Consider the following 17,298-nt stretch of genomic DNA (forward strand, 5'->3'; position numbering starts at 1 on the left):
ATATGAAATAATAAAAAGAAAGATAAATAATAAAGAAATATGATGTATTTAATATATAATATAATTTATTATCAAATATAATAATAATATCAAATGATGATTTATTTTTATTTCAAAATATTTTGCATCAATAAAATATGTTGCTAAATATTTTGCATCATTAATTTTTGCATCATTAAATTTTGCGCTTTTTTTATTTGTTTCAATAAAATTTGCATCCTTTATTTTTTTTCTTTCTTTTCTTCTTTTATCATCTCTTTTGTTTTATTACACTTTATCTTCTTTCTTTTTATATTCTCTCCTTTCTACTTTTATTCTTTCTTCATCATATTCTACTTCTTACTTTCTTTTTATTCTTTTATATCATTCATTCTCTTCTTTTTCAATTATTTGCTTTTTTTCGTTGCCAATTTAATGCATTTGACTTTAATAATCATAAATGTATTAATAATGATGAAATGATTGTAACTTACAATATTGATTTATTTGTTAATGACAATTCATTCCATACTAGAAGATAAGTTATATTATCAAAATATGAAAGAAAAGAAATGATATATTATAAATGTTGTTATATGTCAAAATATGAATATAGAATTAAATTATATTCACAAAATAAATAAATACAAAGAATTAGAAGAGAAAATAAGAAATAAGAGAGAAATATTACATTTTGAAATAATACCTGTTATATTAACAATAAACGGATTAATACACAATGAAACAATAAGAATAACCAAGATAATAAAATTACACATAACATTTCTAAATAATACTTGACAAATAACAATAATCAAAAATCTGAAAAACTTAATGTTTTCCACTTTTATTTCTGATAATATATTAGAAGAAGAACTATCTAATTCTCTCTTAATATAAAATTAGTATAAAGTATAAATCAAACATATTAAAAATTTGAAATAATTGTCTCTCAATAATAACAACGAAATGGAATATATATTTATTAACTGATCTTTTTAATATCAAAAAATAGCTTAAAAACTGAAGAAAATGCTTTTTTCAAATGATATTATTTTAGTAATAGAAATAAATTATTTTATGAATTGAACATTATACACTCAATTATTTATTTAATATCAAAAGAAGGTAATGTCTAAAAACTATTTGATATAAATTTCAAATAATAAACGAAATAAAAATGAAAGATTTAAAAATATTTGTTAAAAATTCTTTTTTTAAAACAATAAAAAAGAAAATTTATTTCTTCCAAAAAGCCAAACGAGATTTCTTTGGTTGAGTATTGATATGAGACTCTTCAATGTCTTGTTGTTGTTTTAAATTAGCAAGACGTACTTTCAATTGAGCAACTTCCATTTCAAGACCATCTTGTTGTGCTTTTTCCAATTCAATTTTTCTATTTAAATCAACACAAATATCTTCTCCACTTTGAACATATTTATTTGAAGTAGTAATATTTATAGTATGTAATTCATCTTCAGCAATAACATCACATTCACTCATTTGAACACTAAATTCAAATCCATGATATTTTTCTTTAAAGAAATCAATAACTTTTAATTTAACATTTAATTCATCATCATTTTCAGGTTTTAATTCTGTGTCTTCTTCTTTATCTTCATTATTTAATTTTTCGTCTTTAGACTTTCCTTCACTAACTTGTTTAAAAGTATCTTTTCCAAATACCCCCAATTTTTTTAATTTAACTTGAACTCCATATAATTTAATATCCATTGAAATATTTTTAGTAGTTTTAATTTTAGAACTTATATGATTTAAAGTTAAAATTAATGATGGAGTTGTTTGAGGTAATTGTTGAAATAAAAATCCTTTTTCCATTTTCTTTTTTGAAATAGATTCTAATGGTTCTAATATATTTTCAACACTTCCTGTTCCAATTTCATCAATAATTATTCCAAAAGTTCTTCCAGTTTCATTACTAACAAACATAATATCTAATTCTGATCTTACAATTTCAGTTAATTTCGAGCAGTCATGTTCTTTATTTCTATAAACAATTGAACTAATAGGAACAATAACTTTTCCTTTACCAAATGATAATAATACAGCAATTGTTGGAAATTGAATATTTTTAAGTTCATTATTAACAAATTCAATAGATTTATCAGTAATTTTATTTGCATTTTCAGTGACAGTAGTTCCAATTTGTTTACTAATATCTTTAAGTCTATCTTTTTCAGTTTCTTGAAATCCGTTAATAAAATCTTTAATATAATTATAAATATCTAAAAACATTTGATGTGATAATGTAATTTCAAGGTCATCTGATTTACCATAACAATAAATAATTGAAGGTATTCCTTTATTATTTTCTTTATCAAATATTAAATTAAATTGTACTTCAAATACATCTCCATAAAATACTCTATCTTTTTTGTCATTAATTACTCCAAATGCTTCAACATTTTTAATTAAAATAGAAATATCTAATGAAACAGGTTCTTTAACTTCTGTTGCTTTATATTCTTTTTTTAATTTTTCATTACAAATTTCAAGTGTAGTTAAATTATGTTTAATTGGTTTATTATTTAATTTAAGATTTCCTAAAGTAATAGTAAATATTGAATTACTTTGAAATTTTACTGTAAATAATGAATTGTTTAATTCAAATGAAAAATATACTTTTCCTAATAAATCAATAATTGATTTTAATTGGAAATATTGAAGTAATCTTTCATATTTTGAACTAAAAAGTTCTTTTTTCTTTTCTGTTTTTTCTTTTAATATTTCTAATTGATTTGTATTAACATTAATTTTTGTTAAATTCTTTTGCATTGTAATTTTTAATAAATCAATCATTTTTGATAATAATTTAAAGTCCATTGTTATTCCAAGTCCATTACATTTTAAATCAACATCAATTCCAATTATTCCTTTAGCTTCAATACCTTCTTTAGCAATTCCTTTTGTTACATTTAATTGAATTGCATTTCCTTCTTTAATTGTCCAAACAATTTTATTAATTTCTTCTTTTAAAATATATTGAACTTCAAACTCTCCAACACTAAATATTGTTTTTCCAAAATACATACAAAGCTCTTCATTATATTTAATTTTATCCATTTCAAATATAATTTTACCAATATTAATATGAATATCTCCATCTAATAAATCTTTTAATATAATATTTAATTTATTTATATTTAAACAAATTGAACTACTTTGATTATGATGTTCAATTGTTTGAGAACTAAATATTGATGTTATTATTTTTCTAATACAATTTGCTATATTTTTATACGTTTCTCCTGTACAAATTATACAAATTTCTTCTGCTATCCATTTTTGATCAACACAAATAACATGTCCATTTTGATCTCTTTTAAAAGACATATTTAATTGAATTTTAATATCCTTAATAAATTCTTCTGAAATATCATCATTTTCTATAATAATACTAAATTTATTAAAGAAAATATTTAATGTATCATTCTTTGTTTCTGTATTAATATCATTCATTTTCATTTTTAATATAGCATTTCCAATTGTAATTTTACAATTTATTTGATTAATTCTAAATTGAAGATATGGAAGTAAATATTCAATCTTTTCATTTGATGTTTCATATTCTTCATGTGTCTTTAATGATAAAAAATAATTAATTTCTTTAATTTCAATTTCAAATGGACACTTTTCATTAATTTGTTTAGGTACATTAATTTTCATTTCTGGAATTTCAAATCTATCAATTGTTATAGTCCTTGGGTATTGAAAATATCTTGATATACATTTAGGGTCTATAATAATATGTTTAATAATAACTTGGTTTTCATAAATTTCTGATTCTTCATGAGAAAGAGATAAGAGATGAATAGCTTTAATAAAGTCTTGAACTGAAGGCATATGAATGGAATATTTATTTTTAGTTTTATTATTATTTTTTTTTATTTTACATTACTTTTTATTAAAAGTTATTATAAAATAATTAATTAATAATTAAATAAAAGAAGAATACAAAATCAATCAATTTTATTATCACGAAAGTGATTCATTTAAAAAAAAGAGTTCAACACACATTAACAGAAATGATAATTTTTCTTCATAAAAGCATATATTAATTCTAAGAAATCATCTAACGTTAATTGAGCTGCTCGTGATTTTGCTCTTCCACTTTCTTCAAGTATTTGAAGAACATCTGCTTTAACATCAAGATTTTCATCAATTGGAATATTACGAATTTTTGCAATAATTCTTAAATTCTTTTCCATTACTTCAAGAACAGAACTTATTCTAAATAAACTACTTAATGTTTTATGTTTTCTTAAGAAACAAATTCTTAAGAACCCATCAAATTCTACTAAATTTAGGGGTGGTGCTGGTTTAACTGGAATCATTCTAACAACACTTGACTCAACTTTAGGTGGTGGTTTAAAATTGTTTCTTCCAACTTTCATCACATGAAATACATCTGCAAGAAGTTGAGTATTAACTGATAATCTACAATATAATGGATCACCTGGTTTAGCCACTAACCTCATAGCGAATTCTCTTTGAAACATTAATACAGCTGATCTAAATTGTGGTCTATGATTAAGTAATTTAAATACTAATGGACTTGAAATAGAATAAGGTGTATTTGATACACATACATCAAAATATGGTAGTTCAACTTTTAAGAAATCTCCTTGAATAATTTCTAATTTTTTTACATAATCAGTAACTGAAACTCTCTTCTTTAATTCAGCTGCCATACGTGGATCAATTTCAATTGCAATTAACTTTTTACAAAATGGAAGCATTTTCATTGTTAAATTTCCTGTTCCTGGTCCAATTTCTAATACAACATCTGTTCTTCTTAATTCAGCTGCATCAACTATTTGTTGTGCAATCATTGGATTCTTTAAAATGTGTTGTCCCTCTGATTTATGAAATTGGAATATGTTGGTTCCAACAGGTTCTGCCATAATATACTTTCAATAGTTAAAAGGGTTTTTTTGTTATAGGGTTTTAATTAAATTTAATTAAACAACATCATCACTTCTTGTTAGATAAAACAATCAATAGAAATCAATTAAAATCAAGAAAAGTTGATAAAATCACTCATAAAACATTATTATTATTCAATTCTTTATATTATTTTTCTTTTTAAACCTAAAAAACCTTTATCTTTGAATTAATTCATTTGATTATTTATTTAAATTTTCATTATTTTGCCAATGTTTAATACTAAAAGTAGTATTATTAACTCTTCTAACACATATTCTGTATTAACAGAAATTTATTCTTTCATTATCTCTTCTTTAAAAACAAAATCATTTATATCTCTTTTAAAGAAAAGTTAGTACAACTTGATAATGTCTTCAATTATATCGTGATTTCCTCCTTTAAAGAAAGCACTGCTAATTGAAATATTTTCTTGCATTGCGGCGAAGATAAATAAATAAGTATTTATCAAAAAAAGCAATGCTAATAACTTCGTTATTTTTTTTTTCGATGAACTCTTTAAATAGAACCCTCAATACTATATTTTTATTATATAAAAACTATAATACGTTTAATAGTTATAAGTATTATTAAAGTACTATTCATTTATCTGGTTTAAAACTTCAACAACTATTCCTTCTTTTTTTTTTTTAATAGTTTTTAATGATGGAATTAATATTTGAAAGAGTAATGGAAGAAGGGACTTTTCTAATTCTGAACAATAAAAGAAAAACAAAATGTTGAGAAGATAAAAAGATAATTAAAAAAAAAAAGAAAAATTAAAAAAGAAAAGAGAAAATACTCATTGAATTTGAATGGATCAATCAAACAAGAGACAATTAGCTAAAGTTTTTAAGCTAAATAATAATGAATGGGAAGAACATGGAACAGGTGTATTTAAACAATTCATAAATGGTAATTGTGTTCATATTGAAATTACCTCTGAGGGGAAATCAATAATTAAAGTTATAATGGGAGAAGGTGATGCCTTTGAAAAACAAAATGATCGAGTAGTTCAAATACAAGGGAAGTCATTTGAGAATGAATATGCATTAAGTTTTATTGATAAAACATTATGTTCTACATTATGTAATGCTTTACTTCAAGTAAAAGCAAGAAAAGTGAGTGATTCTGATATAGAGAGTTTGTTAATATAAAACAAGAATATAAGCGTCATATTTGAGTGATACTTATTAATTAGAATTAGAATGTAATGAAACAAATATTTTTCAATTAAGAGACCTTGCATATAAAGCTATGAGTACAAGAAATCCTTCTGAGTTATTGAGTAAAATAAATCCAAAAGAAATTGCTCAAGGATTGGTTCAAATATCAAAAACAATAAATGAATCGACTTCCAAAGAATTTATGACTTGTGTCTTTATTTTCGTAAAAGCATTATTGTTTATTTCTGATAATCAATTAATGGAAGAACTATATAAACTATCTGTATTAAAATCATTATTTGTTATCCTTTCATATGATCCATTATTTCTTTCTAATAATCGTCCAAATTTCTTAGAAGAGTTTTACTCTTGTATAAATAATATGAAAGAAGTTATTGAACAAACTGAAACATTAACACAATTAATAGAATACTCATTTGCTTTAGTTTATTTCCGTGATGTTGTTATTGCCAGATTTTCTGATGAAACAGTATGTGCACCTATAACTCTTAGAATTGATATCCTCAATAAAAAAATCCTCATTGAAACTATTAATAATAAGTCTATAGAAAAATTATTAGAATTATATGATTCATCTCTTAATCAAATGAAACGTGGGATTTGTATTACTGTCAAAAAAATGTGTAATCATCTTTTACTTTTTACTCTCCCTTTAAGAGAAGAATATGCTAAATCAATGATTGATCAAGGATTAATTAAAATAATAAAAAAGGGACTTCTTGATGATAATAAATCATTCTGTTTAGAAGCATTAAATTCTTTATTTCAATGTAGTACATCCATTGGATTATTACTTATAAAAGATGAAATACTTCAATTAATTGCAAAAACAATACTCACTTCTTCAACATCGTTTTATTATGGTGCATTTCAAATATTAATTGATATATTAGATGTTACTGATGGAAATGTTACGTTCGAAAGAGAAATGATTAATACCATGATACCATCTGTAATAGACATACTCATTCAACCATTAAATGATACTAGCCCAATTCAATTAACAAATTATAATTCTTATATTTCTCATATTAGTTCTTTAGTATATCACTTATCTTGTTCAACAGCAATATCAGTAAAACCATATATTATTCAATGTGGAATATTTAATAAAATACTTCAAAAATTACCTACTCTAACACACTCTTCACAAGCTTCAGTATTACAATCATTAAGAAATATTATTCGATTGAATAACCAAGATTATACTACTCAACTTCTTGATGCTGGAATGATTGAAATTGTTAAAGAAATGATACCATCAATGAGTGGAATGACTCTTCCTATTGCATGTGAGATTATTGATTCATTCAAAAATAGAATGAGCATTCTCCCTCTCTCTTCTTCTTCTTCAGTTCCAACTCCAGAAGTTACAAACGGAGTCCAAGATTTGGCTCAACTATCTCTTCCTTCTCCATTAAAAAGACCAGTTGATATCGAAAATACAATGAAAATGATGGAAATAGATTCCCCATCAAAAAGAAGAGTAATGACTCCAATATTTTCACAATAGCTTCTTTTGTTCAATATCTCAACATTTAAATGATAATAACAAAATTTTATTGTTCTGTTATTTATATTTACATTATATATAACATTTAAAATAACAACAACAAAAAAATAAACCAGAAAAAAATTATAAAAGAATTAAAAAAGAATAGAAAAACTGAGAATAAACCCTAAGAACTTTAAAAATAGCAATCTTGGTGTGTAATCATGAAGGTTTGTTAATTATGTTCTTGAGAATTTCGTGATGAAAAGACAAATACTTATATACAGATTAACGTAGCCAACCCAGCAACTGGAAGAATTAAGAAATTTGATTTTGAAGAAGAAAAGAATTACAGACCGTTCCTTGATAAGAGAATTGGACAAGAAGTTGATGCTTCATCACTTGGAGACGAATTCAAAGGATACATCCTTAAAATCACTGGTGGATGTGATAAGGATGGTTTCCCAATGATGACAGGAGTAGCTACTAACAATCGTGTCAGACTTCTTCTTGATGGAAGAAATGGATGTTATAAACCACTTAGAAATGGAGAAAGAAGAAGAAAGACAGTTAGAGGAGCTATTGTTGCAGGAGACATTTCAGTATTGAACACTATCGTAGTTAAGAAAGGAGAAGGAGAAATTGAAGGAGTTACTAATGATGCACTCCCAATGAGAGCTGGACCAAAGAGAGCATCTCATATCAGAAAACTCTTCAATCTCTCTCAAAAGGATGATGTTAAAAAATTCGTTATTAGAAGAGAAGTTGCTAAAAAACATCCAAAAGAAGGAAAATCAACAAAAAGATCTAAAGCTCCTAAGATTCAAAGACTTGTTACTCCAAGAAGACTTCAACATAAGGCTCAAAAATTAGAAGCTAAGAAATTACATAAAATTGCTATGCTCAAGGAAGCTAAACGTTATGCTGCTATTCTTAATAGATACAAGGTTCTTAAAGCACATGGAATGAAAGTTGTCTCATTTGCTGATACTGATGCTGTTTTCAAACAAAACAAAGCTGGTTCAAAGAAAGCTGCTTCTAAGGGAAAGAAAGTTGGCTCCAAGAAAACTGGAAAGAAATAAATTGATCTTTTCTACTGTTACGATAATTTTTTTTTGAATTTCATACAATTAATTTTTGTTATTGTTTTAATAAAATTGAAGTTTATAAAAACAAAAGGTTAAGTTTTTATTTTAATCAAATACTTTGCTTTTAAGATGGTATTTGTTTATAGCAATGCACAAGTCAATCACTTTTTTTAGAGAAGTGAGCAAACACTTTGAGACCAACGTCACAAAAAAGTACAAAAATGTTTGAGTCATCCAACAAAAACCTCAAGAACCATAATCAAAAATAGGTTAAACATGAAAGTAATGAACCTTTATTATAAATTACTTAGCAGCTTCTTCAGCCTTACGCTTAAGGGCTTCTTCTTGTTTTTGTCTCATAAGAGCAGCATCACGTTCTCTTCTTTGACCTAATGAAAGGTCTTCAGTATTTCCATGTTTCTTTTTTGCTTCTTCTTTAATTCTTTTTTCACGAGACTTATCTCTTTGATTTCCTCTTGCCATTTCTGGGAGAAATTATTTAATTGTTACTTTTTAATTCTCTTTTTATATTCCAATTTGATGTCTCTGTTTTTAATATTTTATGTCAGTTTTATTATTATTGATTTGGTTCCACGTAATTCATATTTGGCTTTTTTGTTTTTTATCATTGAAATGTTAACTTTCTAATTAATGAATGAAAAATTTATTTATTTTCTTTATTCATCATCTTCATCATCGTCTTCGTCTTCATCATCATCTTCATCATCATCATCTTCATCATCGTCTTCGTCTTCATCATCATCTTCATCATCATCATCTTCATCATCGTCTTCATCATCATCATCATCTTCATCTTCATCGTCTTCTTCTTCATCATCGTCTTCTTCATCTTCTTCTAACTCAAAGTCATCATCATCGTCGTAGTCAAAATCATCATCTTCAAGATCATACTCTTCATCTTCATCATCGTCTTCATCATCGTCTTCATCATCGTCTTCATCATCGTCTTCATCATCGTCTTCATCATCGTCTTCATCATCGTCTTCATCATCGTCTTCATCATCGTCTTCATCATCGTCTTCATCATCGTCTTCATCATCGTCTTCATCATCGTCTTCATCATCGTCTTCATCATCGTCTTCATCATCGTCTTCATCATCGTCTTCATCATCGTCTTCATCATCATCATCATCATATTCTTCGTCGTCATCATCATATTCTTCGTCGTCATTGTCTTCAATATTTAACTCATCATTATTTTCTGTTTCTTTGTTGTCAAGAGTTGCATCTTCTTCAACAGCAAAGGCTAAAGTCAAAAACATAGCAATAAGAATATAAAAAATAGCTTTCATGAAAATAGTAATTTTAGTTCCTTTTTGGTTGTTTAAATAATATATAACTAAAAATTAAATTTAAGATCTACCACAAACTCAGCAATAATTTTTTGATGAATAAATAATATTAGTTTTATTTAGTTTAATTCTTTTTTATTAATCATTTTATTTTGAGTTTGTTTTTAAACGTAAATTGACGTATAAATATTGGAAATGGGAAATGAGCTATTGTCCTGTGTCATAATCATCATTTTATATGAAATAAATGAGCGAGTAAATAAAGTTTTTCACATTAGAAAATAGGTTGTGAATAAAATGGAGAAAAATAGTAATATTTAAGTGATAAGAAGTAATTCCAATCTCTACTTTAAAAAGCAAAACTTAATTTTTCGACTGAATAAGAAATTTATTGTATTAAAGAAGAGATAAAAATAAAATCATTTATTCTAAAAAAATTGTTATTAATCAAAAACATTTATTAATTAAAAGAAATAATATTATATTTTGTTTTTCTTATTAAGTCAAATATATAAAAATTATAATGTCATTTATTTTTTTTTTTTTTTTGATTTATCAATTACAAATAACATAATCTAGAATTTTGTAATTTCAAGTTTCAAAATTTATTATTTCAATTATATTTTTAGTTGTTTTTTTGTAAGTGTTTTATGTTTTGTGTTTTATATATCTTATATGTAAGTCATTAAAGTGAAAGTTTTATATTACAGGTTGATTAAAATTTTAATTATTATGTAAACTTTCAAAAAGTGTAAGTGTTGGTTAAGAGATAAATAACAATAATTGAAGTTATTTTTTATAAAGCTAACACACAAAACAATTTCTATTTTGTTTTTTTATTGAAGATTTTTTTATTTTTGAATTGATTGGTTAAAATTAATTATTATTTTCTTTTTTGTATCAATATTGTTTAAAAAAAATCTTTATAAATTCCATAAAATACCTCAAATTATCTACTTTCTGTTTAATGTGTTTTTCTTCATTTCTTTAACTACCAACGAAACTATCCAGGCATAAATAACAATACTTTTGTTGTACTTTTTTCATTAAAACTAACATTCAACTCTTAATCTTAAAAACTCAAATTTTAAAAGAATAAAGAAAAAAAAAATAGGGTAAACTAAACAGGGTTTAAAAAAATGAATTACCTTTTAAAAGAACTGTTTAATAAATAAAAAAGTTATTAGAAAAATGTCTACTGAGCAAACTGTCCCAGTAGTTAATATTAATAAAGATAACTCAGTTCCTCAGGCAGACACTACTAAACCCTCATGGAGTGAAATGATTGTTGAAACTAAAGTTGAAGCAAAAACACCAAATGTTATTAAAGAAGAACACAAACCAACTGGAAGTACTCAATTTTATAAAGACAAATATAATGAGAGTGATTGGGTATTAATGTTTTATAATCCAACAGCTCCATTAGAACAATGGATGGTTAAAGATCTTCTTGAAACTATTGATGTTCGAGCAAGAGGTATTAGACAAGGAAAAACAGGAAAATGTTATGCTGATTTTGAAGATGAAGAAACATGGAAAAATGTTAAAGCATTAAGTGGAGAATGTGTTGGAGATGTTACTATTTTAGTTGATGATGTTCCACCAAGAAGTGATGCACCAAAGAATTCGTTTAACAAAGGACAACATCAAGGAAAGAATTCATTTGGAGTTCATAAGAAACGGGAGACATTTGCTAAGAAACAACAACACTCACAAAAAAAGTCTAATGAAAAAGAAGGAGTTAAAACAGAGAAAACTAAAAAAGTAAAGAAAGCAGAACCAGCAGTTGTATTAGATGAAACTGATAAAGAAGAAGGTTGGGAACTTTCAGATGGACCTGTCAAAGCTATAAAACCAAAGAAGAAAGCAAAGAAACAAATTGATGGTATTGCTAGTACAAAGAATTACTTTGAAGGCATTTAAAGAAATTTTGTTTACTATTTATTTTCATTAGATATTTTTATTTTCATTTTTATTAATAATTATTAATATAATATTATTATATGGATTTATTATTGTTTTATTGGTGCTTTTGGAATAAAAATTAACATAAAAGAATAATAAATGACTCTGTTTAGTTTATTTTCTTACAATGAAATACGCTAGTACAATAATCATTATAATAAATGTAACTAACACAACACTCCAGTCAAAAAATATTGACTCGGATAATAATACAAAAACTCCTGGCATTGCATATGGAACAACTACTTCTTCTTGTTTATGATTATTTGATGAAGTTCTTTGATTGTTTCCAGTTGTTTGTGTTGGAAATAAATTGTATGATTGTGCTGGTGGTGCTTGTCTAAAGGTATTGGGTTGTTGAGATTCATCTTCTTCAACAAGAACACCATTAATAATCCTCATTTTCTTTTTTCCTTGTTGCACTGTTGCCATTCTTTTCTTTCTTTTTCTTTTTAAGTTTTATTTTTCAAAAAATCTTCATTTGGTTAAGTTTAATGAAACAACAACTCATTCAATTAACTTACCCTTTCCAATAATTATCTTTCTTTTTTACATTTATTTTATTCTTAATATCAGATCTGTTAGTCTTGATAGTTTAGTTGCCTTTTTACTATTAATTTGTGGTATTCTTTTAATATACGTAGTATGTCTTGAATTGTAATACTTGTTTGTTTCAATTAAATGTGGTTCAGTGTTTTAAACTTATTGTTAGTTGTATAAAAACAAATTCTATCTCTTTTTCTTCATCTGCATGGTTATGTGATAATGATTTGTTTGATTCTATTGGTTATTCTTATGTTTGAATATCATGCATGAGTTTAATGTAGCCTTTCGTTTAGAATATTGTTAAAACATTTAAGTAGTCTTTGTACTAACTGTTCAATACTACTTGAGGATATAGAAATATTTTAAATCATTTTCTCTAATACTTATAATGATTTAATATTACTTTTCTTCTGAAATAAATGTTTTAATGTATTTATCTATCATATTAGTATCTAGTTTAACCATATCCTTATTCTAGCACAAAGACTATCTTTTTGTATCATCAGTTGTACTTGAATAAAAGTAAGTAGTTAGTTTCTCTTCTATGATATTTTAAAGTAATAGTTTGATTCAGTTCTAGAATTTTACCTTGTAAAGATTTACTTTTCTCTTTTGTTATTCATTTTATTTCATTGATATTGTTCTGTTTATTTATGACAGAGTTGTATAAAAACAAAAATAAATCTTTCATCTTAATCAACAAGTGATTTTTCAATGGTTTTATTTGAATTGTTATATTTTAATTTTCTTGTATTTATTTAGTAATTCAAAACATTGTACCTAAATTAATGATTAAACAGAACAATATGTTATCATTTACTTTGTGTTGATATTGTAGGTTAGGCAAATAGGAATTGAATAATTAAAGAGTATTTAAACATTATGTTATTTTTCATTCATACTTAACATGATGAAAATATATTAAAAATATAATGTTATTATATCAATTGATTTTCAAATATTAATACAGAACTATATAATTTTATTTTAAATGTGTTTATAATTCATTTCAATAAAACCATTAATATATAGAATGATGAATAATATAAAAATAGATAAACAATTGAAATGAATGATAATATTCAAAGTAATACAAACATCTGATTTAAAATATAAAATTGATTAACAAATAACGTAAAATGAATAAGATACAGACATCATTAATACTACTTAAATAATACGGTTGCTTATCAAAAAATTCAAATAGTAACACAACATTTATTCTCTTTTAATATTATATCATTGGTGTGTATTAAACTAAAAAGGATTTTATAATATTTATCTTATTTCATTGGATTTATTATTAAAACGTCAATTAAATTATTTAATTACACAAATTGTGTATTTCTTTATTATCTGCATTTTAATATCAATAAATATAATAATAATATTAAATTTTATAATCTAATGAACGAGATTATGAGATAAAGAAACAAAAATAAATAAGAAGAATTGAATGAATAAATTCATAGAAATTATTGTATGTTATTGTTGATGTTTTTGCACATCAATTTATTCACAACAATGTTTCATGTTTTTTACAACAGACAAATTAGAAATAACAAAACTAAAAAAACTAATAGAATGAAAAATAACTAAAAATCAATCATAAATGCAAACAAGCACTGATGGTTATTACAACATCGAAATGATTGACATGATGAATTGTCAATATCTATCATTTGTCAAAGAAGAAAAACCAATCAAACACAACGCAAGTGAAAAAGAAGAAATTACAAGAGAAATGAAAAAAAGAAATTATCATCAAATTAGAACAAGAAAGGGAGACAAACACAAAATCGGAAAGAAGAGTGAAGAACATAACAAAGAAGAGAAAGAAAACACAGGAAGAAGTGTAGATGAGACAATTGAAGAAGATGAAGGAAAAAAGAAAACAAGAATAAATGAAAAGAAAAAAGAAAAGAACAAAAGAACAAACAAAGAAAATATGATAAAAGGAATGAGTGAAGAAGAAAAGATGAAAGAAGAAAAAGAAATACAATATTCAAACACACCAATTAATCAAGAAATCAAAATATACAATATCATTAAAGAAGGGTATCAAAGAATTAAAAAAGGAGAAATTATAGAAGGGAAAGAATATCAAGAAGAAACAAAGAAAAGTGGAGGAAGTGTTGGGAGTGATTTAACGATTATTTCAATGATAAAGAAGTATGGGATAAGTGATAAGAAAGAAATACATAACAATCCAATCATTAAATATCAACTTGAAGAAAACAATGGAATTAGAAATGAAGAATATTGTCAAAAAGTTATTTCAGAACGAATTAAATATCTTGTAGAATTAATCACCATAAATATAAATGATAAATCATTCCATACAATACCACATTGAAAATAGTACTTAATTCATTCCATCATTAAATTGTTCAATGAAATATAAGTCATCATAATCATTAAAACACTCTTCAGAGAATGTTTTATTTTGTATTTCAGTTCCATTAAAACAACCCTTTTCATACTCAATTTTATTAACATCACTCACTTCCATTTGAGCTATTGTACAATTGTAAATAGCATTTTTTTCAATCACTCTCACACTTTTTGGTATAGAAATCTTCTTGATATTCATACTATTGAAACAGTATGAAGCTATTCTTGTTACTCCTTCTTGGATATTGAAATTTTCTTCCTCTTCATTAATATCATCATGAATTAAGCAGCAATTATCACAAACAACACCTTCCTCTTTCAGTAATGAATATATCTTATATCTTATTTTACCTTTCATTTCTTGCAGTCCTTGTACATCTATTTTCATTAACTTAGAGCAATTAAGAAAAGACTTTGGTGAGATAGAATGAAGGTTATTTGAAATCTTTATTCTGGTTAATTCAAGACAATCATCAAAACATCCTTTTGATATTTCTTCGACATTTTTTGTATCAATCAGTTCAATGCTTCTACACCCTCTAAGAAAGTAATTTGGTAACTTCATTAGTTGTTTGGATAATGTGATTGAAGTAAGACTATCCATGTATTGAAATGCCATAGACTTTATTTCTGTGACTGTGGATGGGATATTGATTTCTCTAATTGAATATTCTCTCATAAATACATTCTTTTCAATTACTTCAACACCATCTGGTATTGATCCTTGATACTGAATTTGGTCTTCTTTACAATAACAGTCTTTGCTAGAACAAACCTTTTGATGGTTATGAATCAGTGCTCGAATAAAATGTGGGATTTGTGTCTTCAATGGGGTTTGACTGTTATACTCAATTATTGAAAGTCTTGGACACTCACAGAATGACCATTCACCTATGGAAGTGATTTTATCACTAAATATGACTTTGCTCAAGTTGTTACAACAAAAGAAACAATGATTTCCAATCTTTTCAACTTCGCTCAGATCAATTGACTCAATTGTGCTTGTCTCAAAACTCCCATCTCCTATTTCAACACACCCACTACATAACTTCCAATCATTTTGTTGAATGTCAACTTTACTCATTCGTTTTTCAGTAATAATTATACCAGCCTCTTCAAAGACTTGTGACAATTGATAATCCATTCTTGTTGGTATTATTTTATTTCCAGTATTAGAAATATGTTGAATAGAATCACACATCTTAAAACTATCTCTCCCTATCTCAGTCAGGAATGATGAAATTGTCAATGATGTAAGTTGAGAGCACATACTAAAACAATTATCACCAATCTTCTGTATATTCTTCAAGTCTATTTCTTTCAATGCAAAGCAGTTCATAAAACATCTGTCTGGAAGTGTTTTGAGTTGAGTTGATAGAACAACCTCTTTTGTTCTCATAGGAAAGTGAAATCCATCTCTTATTTCTCTAACTATAGAAAAATCAAATTTCACATGTCTTTCTTCTAATAACAAGTTTTGATCAATAATGTTAACAACATGAAATTCACTTGGTTTTAAATATCCTTCTCTGTTCTTTACTTGTAAACATTTCCACTCTCCACTTCTTTTTTGAATCTCATTATATTCATCAATAGACATTTCATATTCACACAGATGAAAACCTACATTCAACACAACATCATCTCGATGGTAATGATGTTGGGTATGGATATTTGGAAAGAATTTCTCCATTCCTTGTGTAATTGCAATTGGATTATAATGATAAAAGGTTAAAATTTTATTGTATTTTGTACACACCATAGTCAATTTAATGAAATCCTTTTTAGAATGAAAATAACTTCCAACAATTACCATTTCAAACAGACTCAATTTAGTTTTCATTCTTTTTATACTTTTTCTAGTTTTGAGTTTTAGACTGAGCTGAAGAAGGTAATCCAAAATATCTCAAACACAATTGTTGTTGTTGTTGCTCTTTTCTTTAGTAATTATGCTTTATTCAAATAACAATGGCTTTAATTCAACCATAATTAAAACATCATTAAACCACTTTCTGTATTTTCTAATTAATTAAAATATTCTTTATAACAAAAGTCAAAATAAAATAACATGATAAGAACAAGAATTGTTGTTTGTTCATTTGTTTTAACTCCTTATAAATAAAAACAAAATATAACTACAAATAAAGCATAAAATCAAAGAAAGAATAGTTGTATGAACCAATGAATAATTAGTTATTTAAAAGTCTGTTGAGTGTTTGTGAAAAACAACATTTTGTTTTATGATTGATGAATGTCATTCTAATTAAATGAAAGTAAAAGACAGGATGATAAAATGATAATAAATGATAAGACAGGAGCTAAAAGAAGAAGATAAAAGTGAAAAGAATCAATGTTCAAGGTGGTTTATGATAATAATCAGTTGTAAAAGG

The 17,298-nt window shown here is 25.1% G+C and overlaps 9 protein-coding genes across 9 annotated transcripts, besides 1 other annotated feature; 4 read left to right on the plus strand and 5 right to left on the minus strand.

Moving 5' to 3' along the window:
* The first annotated feature begins 408 nt into the window (after positions 1-408).
* Positions 409-979: a repeat region.
* A 239-nt stretch (positions 980-1,218) lies between these two features.
* Positions 1,219-3,843, minus strand: EHI_013860 (uncharacterized protein; the record flags this gene model as incomplete). The annotated part of the gene is made up of 1 exon (XM_643511.1): positions 1,219-3,843. One exon carries the CDS (start codon positions 3,841-3,843, stop codon positions 1,219-1,221), a length of 2,625 nt encoding a protein of 874 aa, XP_648603.1.
* A 173-nt stretch (positions 3,844-4,016) lies between these two features.
* Positions 4,017-4,904, minus strand: EHI_013870 (dimethyladenosine transferase, putative; the record flags this gene model as incomplete). The annotated part of the gene is made up of 1 exon (XM_643510.1): positions 4,017-4,904. The coding sequence occupies one exon, from the start codon at positions 4,902-4,904 to the stop codon at positions 4,017-4,019; it is 888 nt and encodes a 295-aa protein (XP_648602.1).
* Positions 4,905-5,738: 834 nt separating this feature from the next.
* On the plus strand, positions 5,739-7,623 carry EHI_013880 (uncharacterized protein; the record flags this gene model as incomplete). The annotated part of the gene is made up of 2 exons (XM_643509.1): positions 5,739-6,066; positions 6,125-7,623. The coding sequence occupies 2 exons, from the start codon at positions 5,739-5,741 to the stop codon at positions 7,621-7,623; spliced, it is 1,827 nt and encodes a 608-aa protein (XP_648601.1).
* Positions 7,624-7,820: 197 nt separating this feature from the next.
* Positions 7,821-8,701, plus strand: EHI_013890 (40S ribosomal protein S6, putative). Its single transcript, XM_643081.2, has 2 exons — positions 7,821-7,832; positions 7,890-8,701. Exons 1-2 carry the CDS (start codon positions 7,827-7,829, stop codon positions 8,682-8,684), a joined length of 801 nt encoding a protein of 266 aa, XP_648173.1. The 5' UTR covers positions 7,821-7,826; the 3' UTR covers positions 8,685-8,701.
* Positions 8,702-9,367: 666 nt separating this feature from the next.
* EHI_013900 (uncharacterized protein) lies at positions 9,368-10,003 on the minus strand (the record flags this gene model as incomplete). Its single annotated transcript, XM_643083.1, has 1 exon — positions 9,368-10,003. The coding sequence occupies one exon, from the start codon at positions 10,001-10,003 to the stop codon at positions 9,368-9,370; it is 636 nt and encodes a 211-aa protein (XP_648175.1).
* A 1,191-nt stretch (positions 10,004-11,194) lies between these two features.
* Positions 11,195-11,926, plus strand: EHI_013910 (uncharacterized protein; the record flags this gene model as incomplete). The annotated part of the gene is made up of 1 exon (XM_001913503.1): positions 11,195-11,926. The coding sequence occupies one exon, from the start codon at positions 11,195-11,197 to the stop codon at positions 11,924-11,926; it is 732 nt and encodes a 243-aa protein (XP_001913538.1).
* A 156-nt stretch (positions 11,927-12,082) lies between these two features.
* EHI_013920 (uncharacterized protein) lies at positions 12,083-12,400 on the minus strand (the record flags this gene model as incomplete). Its single annotated transcript, XM_645397.1, has 1 exon — positions 12,083-12,400. One exon carries the CDS (start codon positions 12,398-12,400, stop codon positions 12,083-12,085), a length of 318 nt encoding a protein of 105 aa, XP_650489.1.
* Positions 12,401-14,126: 1,726 nt separating this feature from the next.
* Positions 14,127-14,870, plus strand: EHI_013930 (uncharacterized protein; the record flags this gene model as incomplete). Its single annotated transcript, XM_645398.1, has 1 exon — positions 14,127-14,870. The coding sequence occupies one exon, from the start codon at positions 14,127-14,129 to the stop codon at positions 14,868-14,870; it is 744 nt and encodes a 247-aa protein (XP_650490.1).
* Positions 14,871-14,879: 9 nt separating this feature from the next.
* Positions 14,880-16,670, minus strand: EHI_013940 (uncharacterized protein; the record flags this gene model as incomplete). The annotated part of the gene is made up of 1 exon (XM_643077.1): positions 14,880-16,670. One exon carries the CDS (start codon positions 16,668-16,670, stop codon positions 14,880-14,882), a length of 1,791 nt encoding a protein of 596 aa, XP_648169.1.
* Positions 16,671-17,298: the final 628 nt, after the last annotated feature.

This window comes from Entamoeba histolytica, genomic scaffold, assembly GCF_000208925.1.
Source record: "Entamoeba histolytica HM-1:IMSS scf_1104750516447 genomic scaffold, whole genome shotgun sequence".
NCBI classification, from domain to species: domain Eukaryota; phylum Evosea; order Mastigamoebida; family Endamoebidae; genus Entamoeba; species Entamoeba histolytica.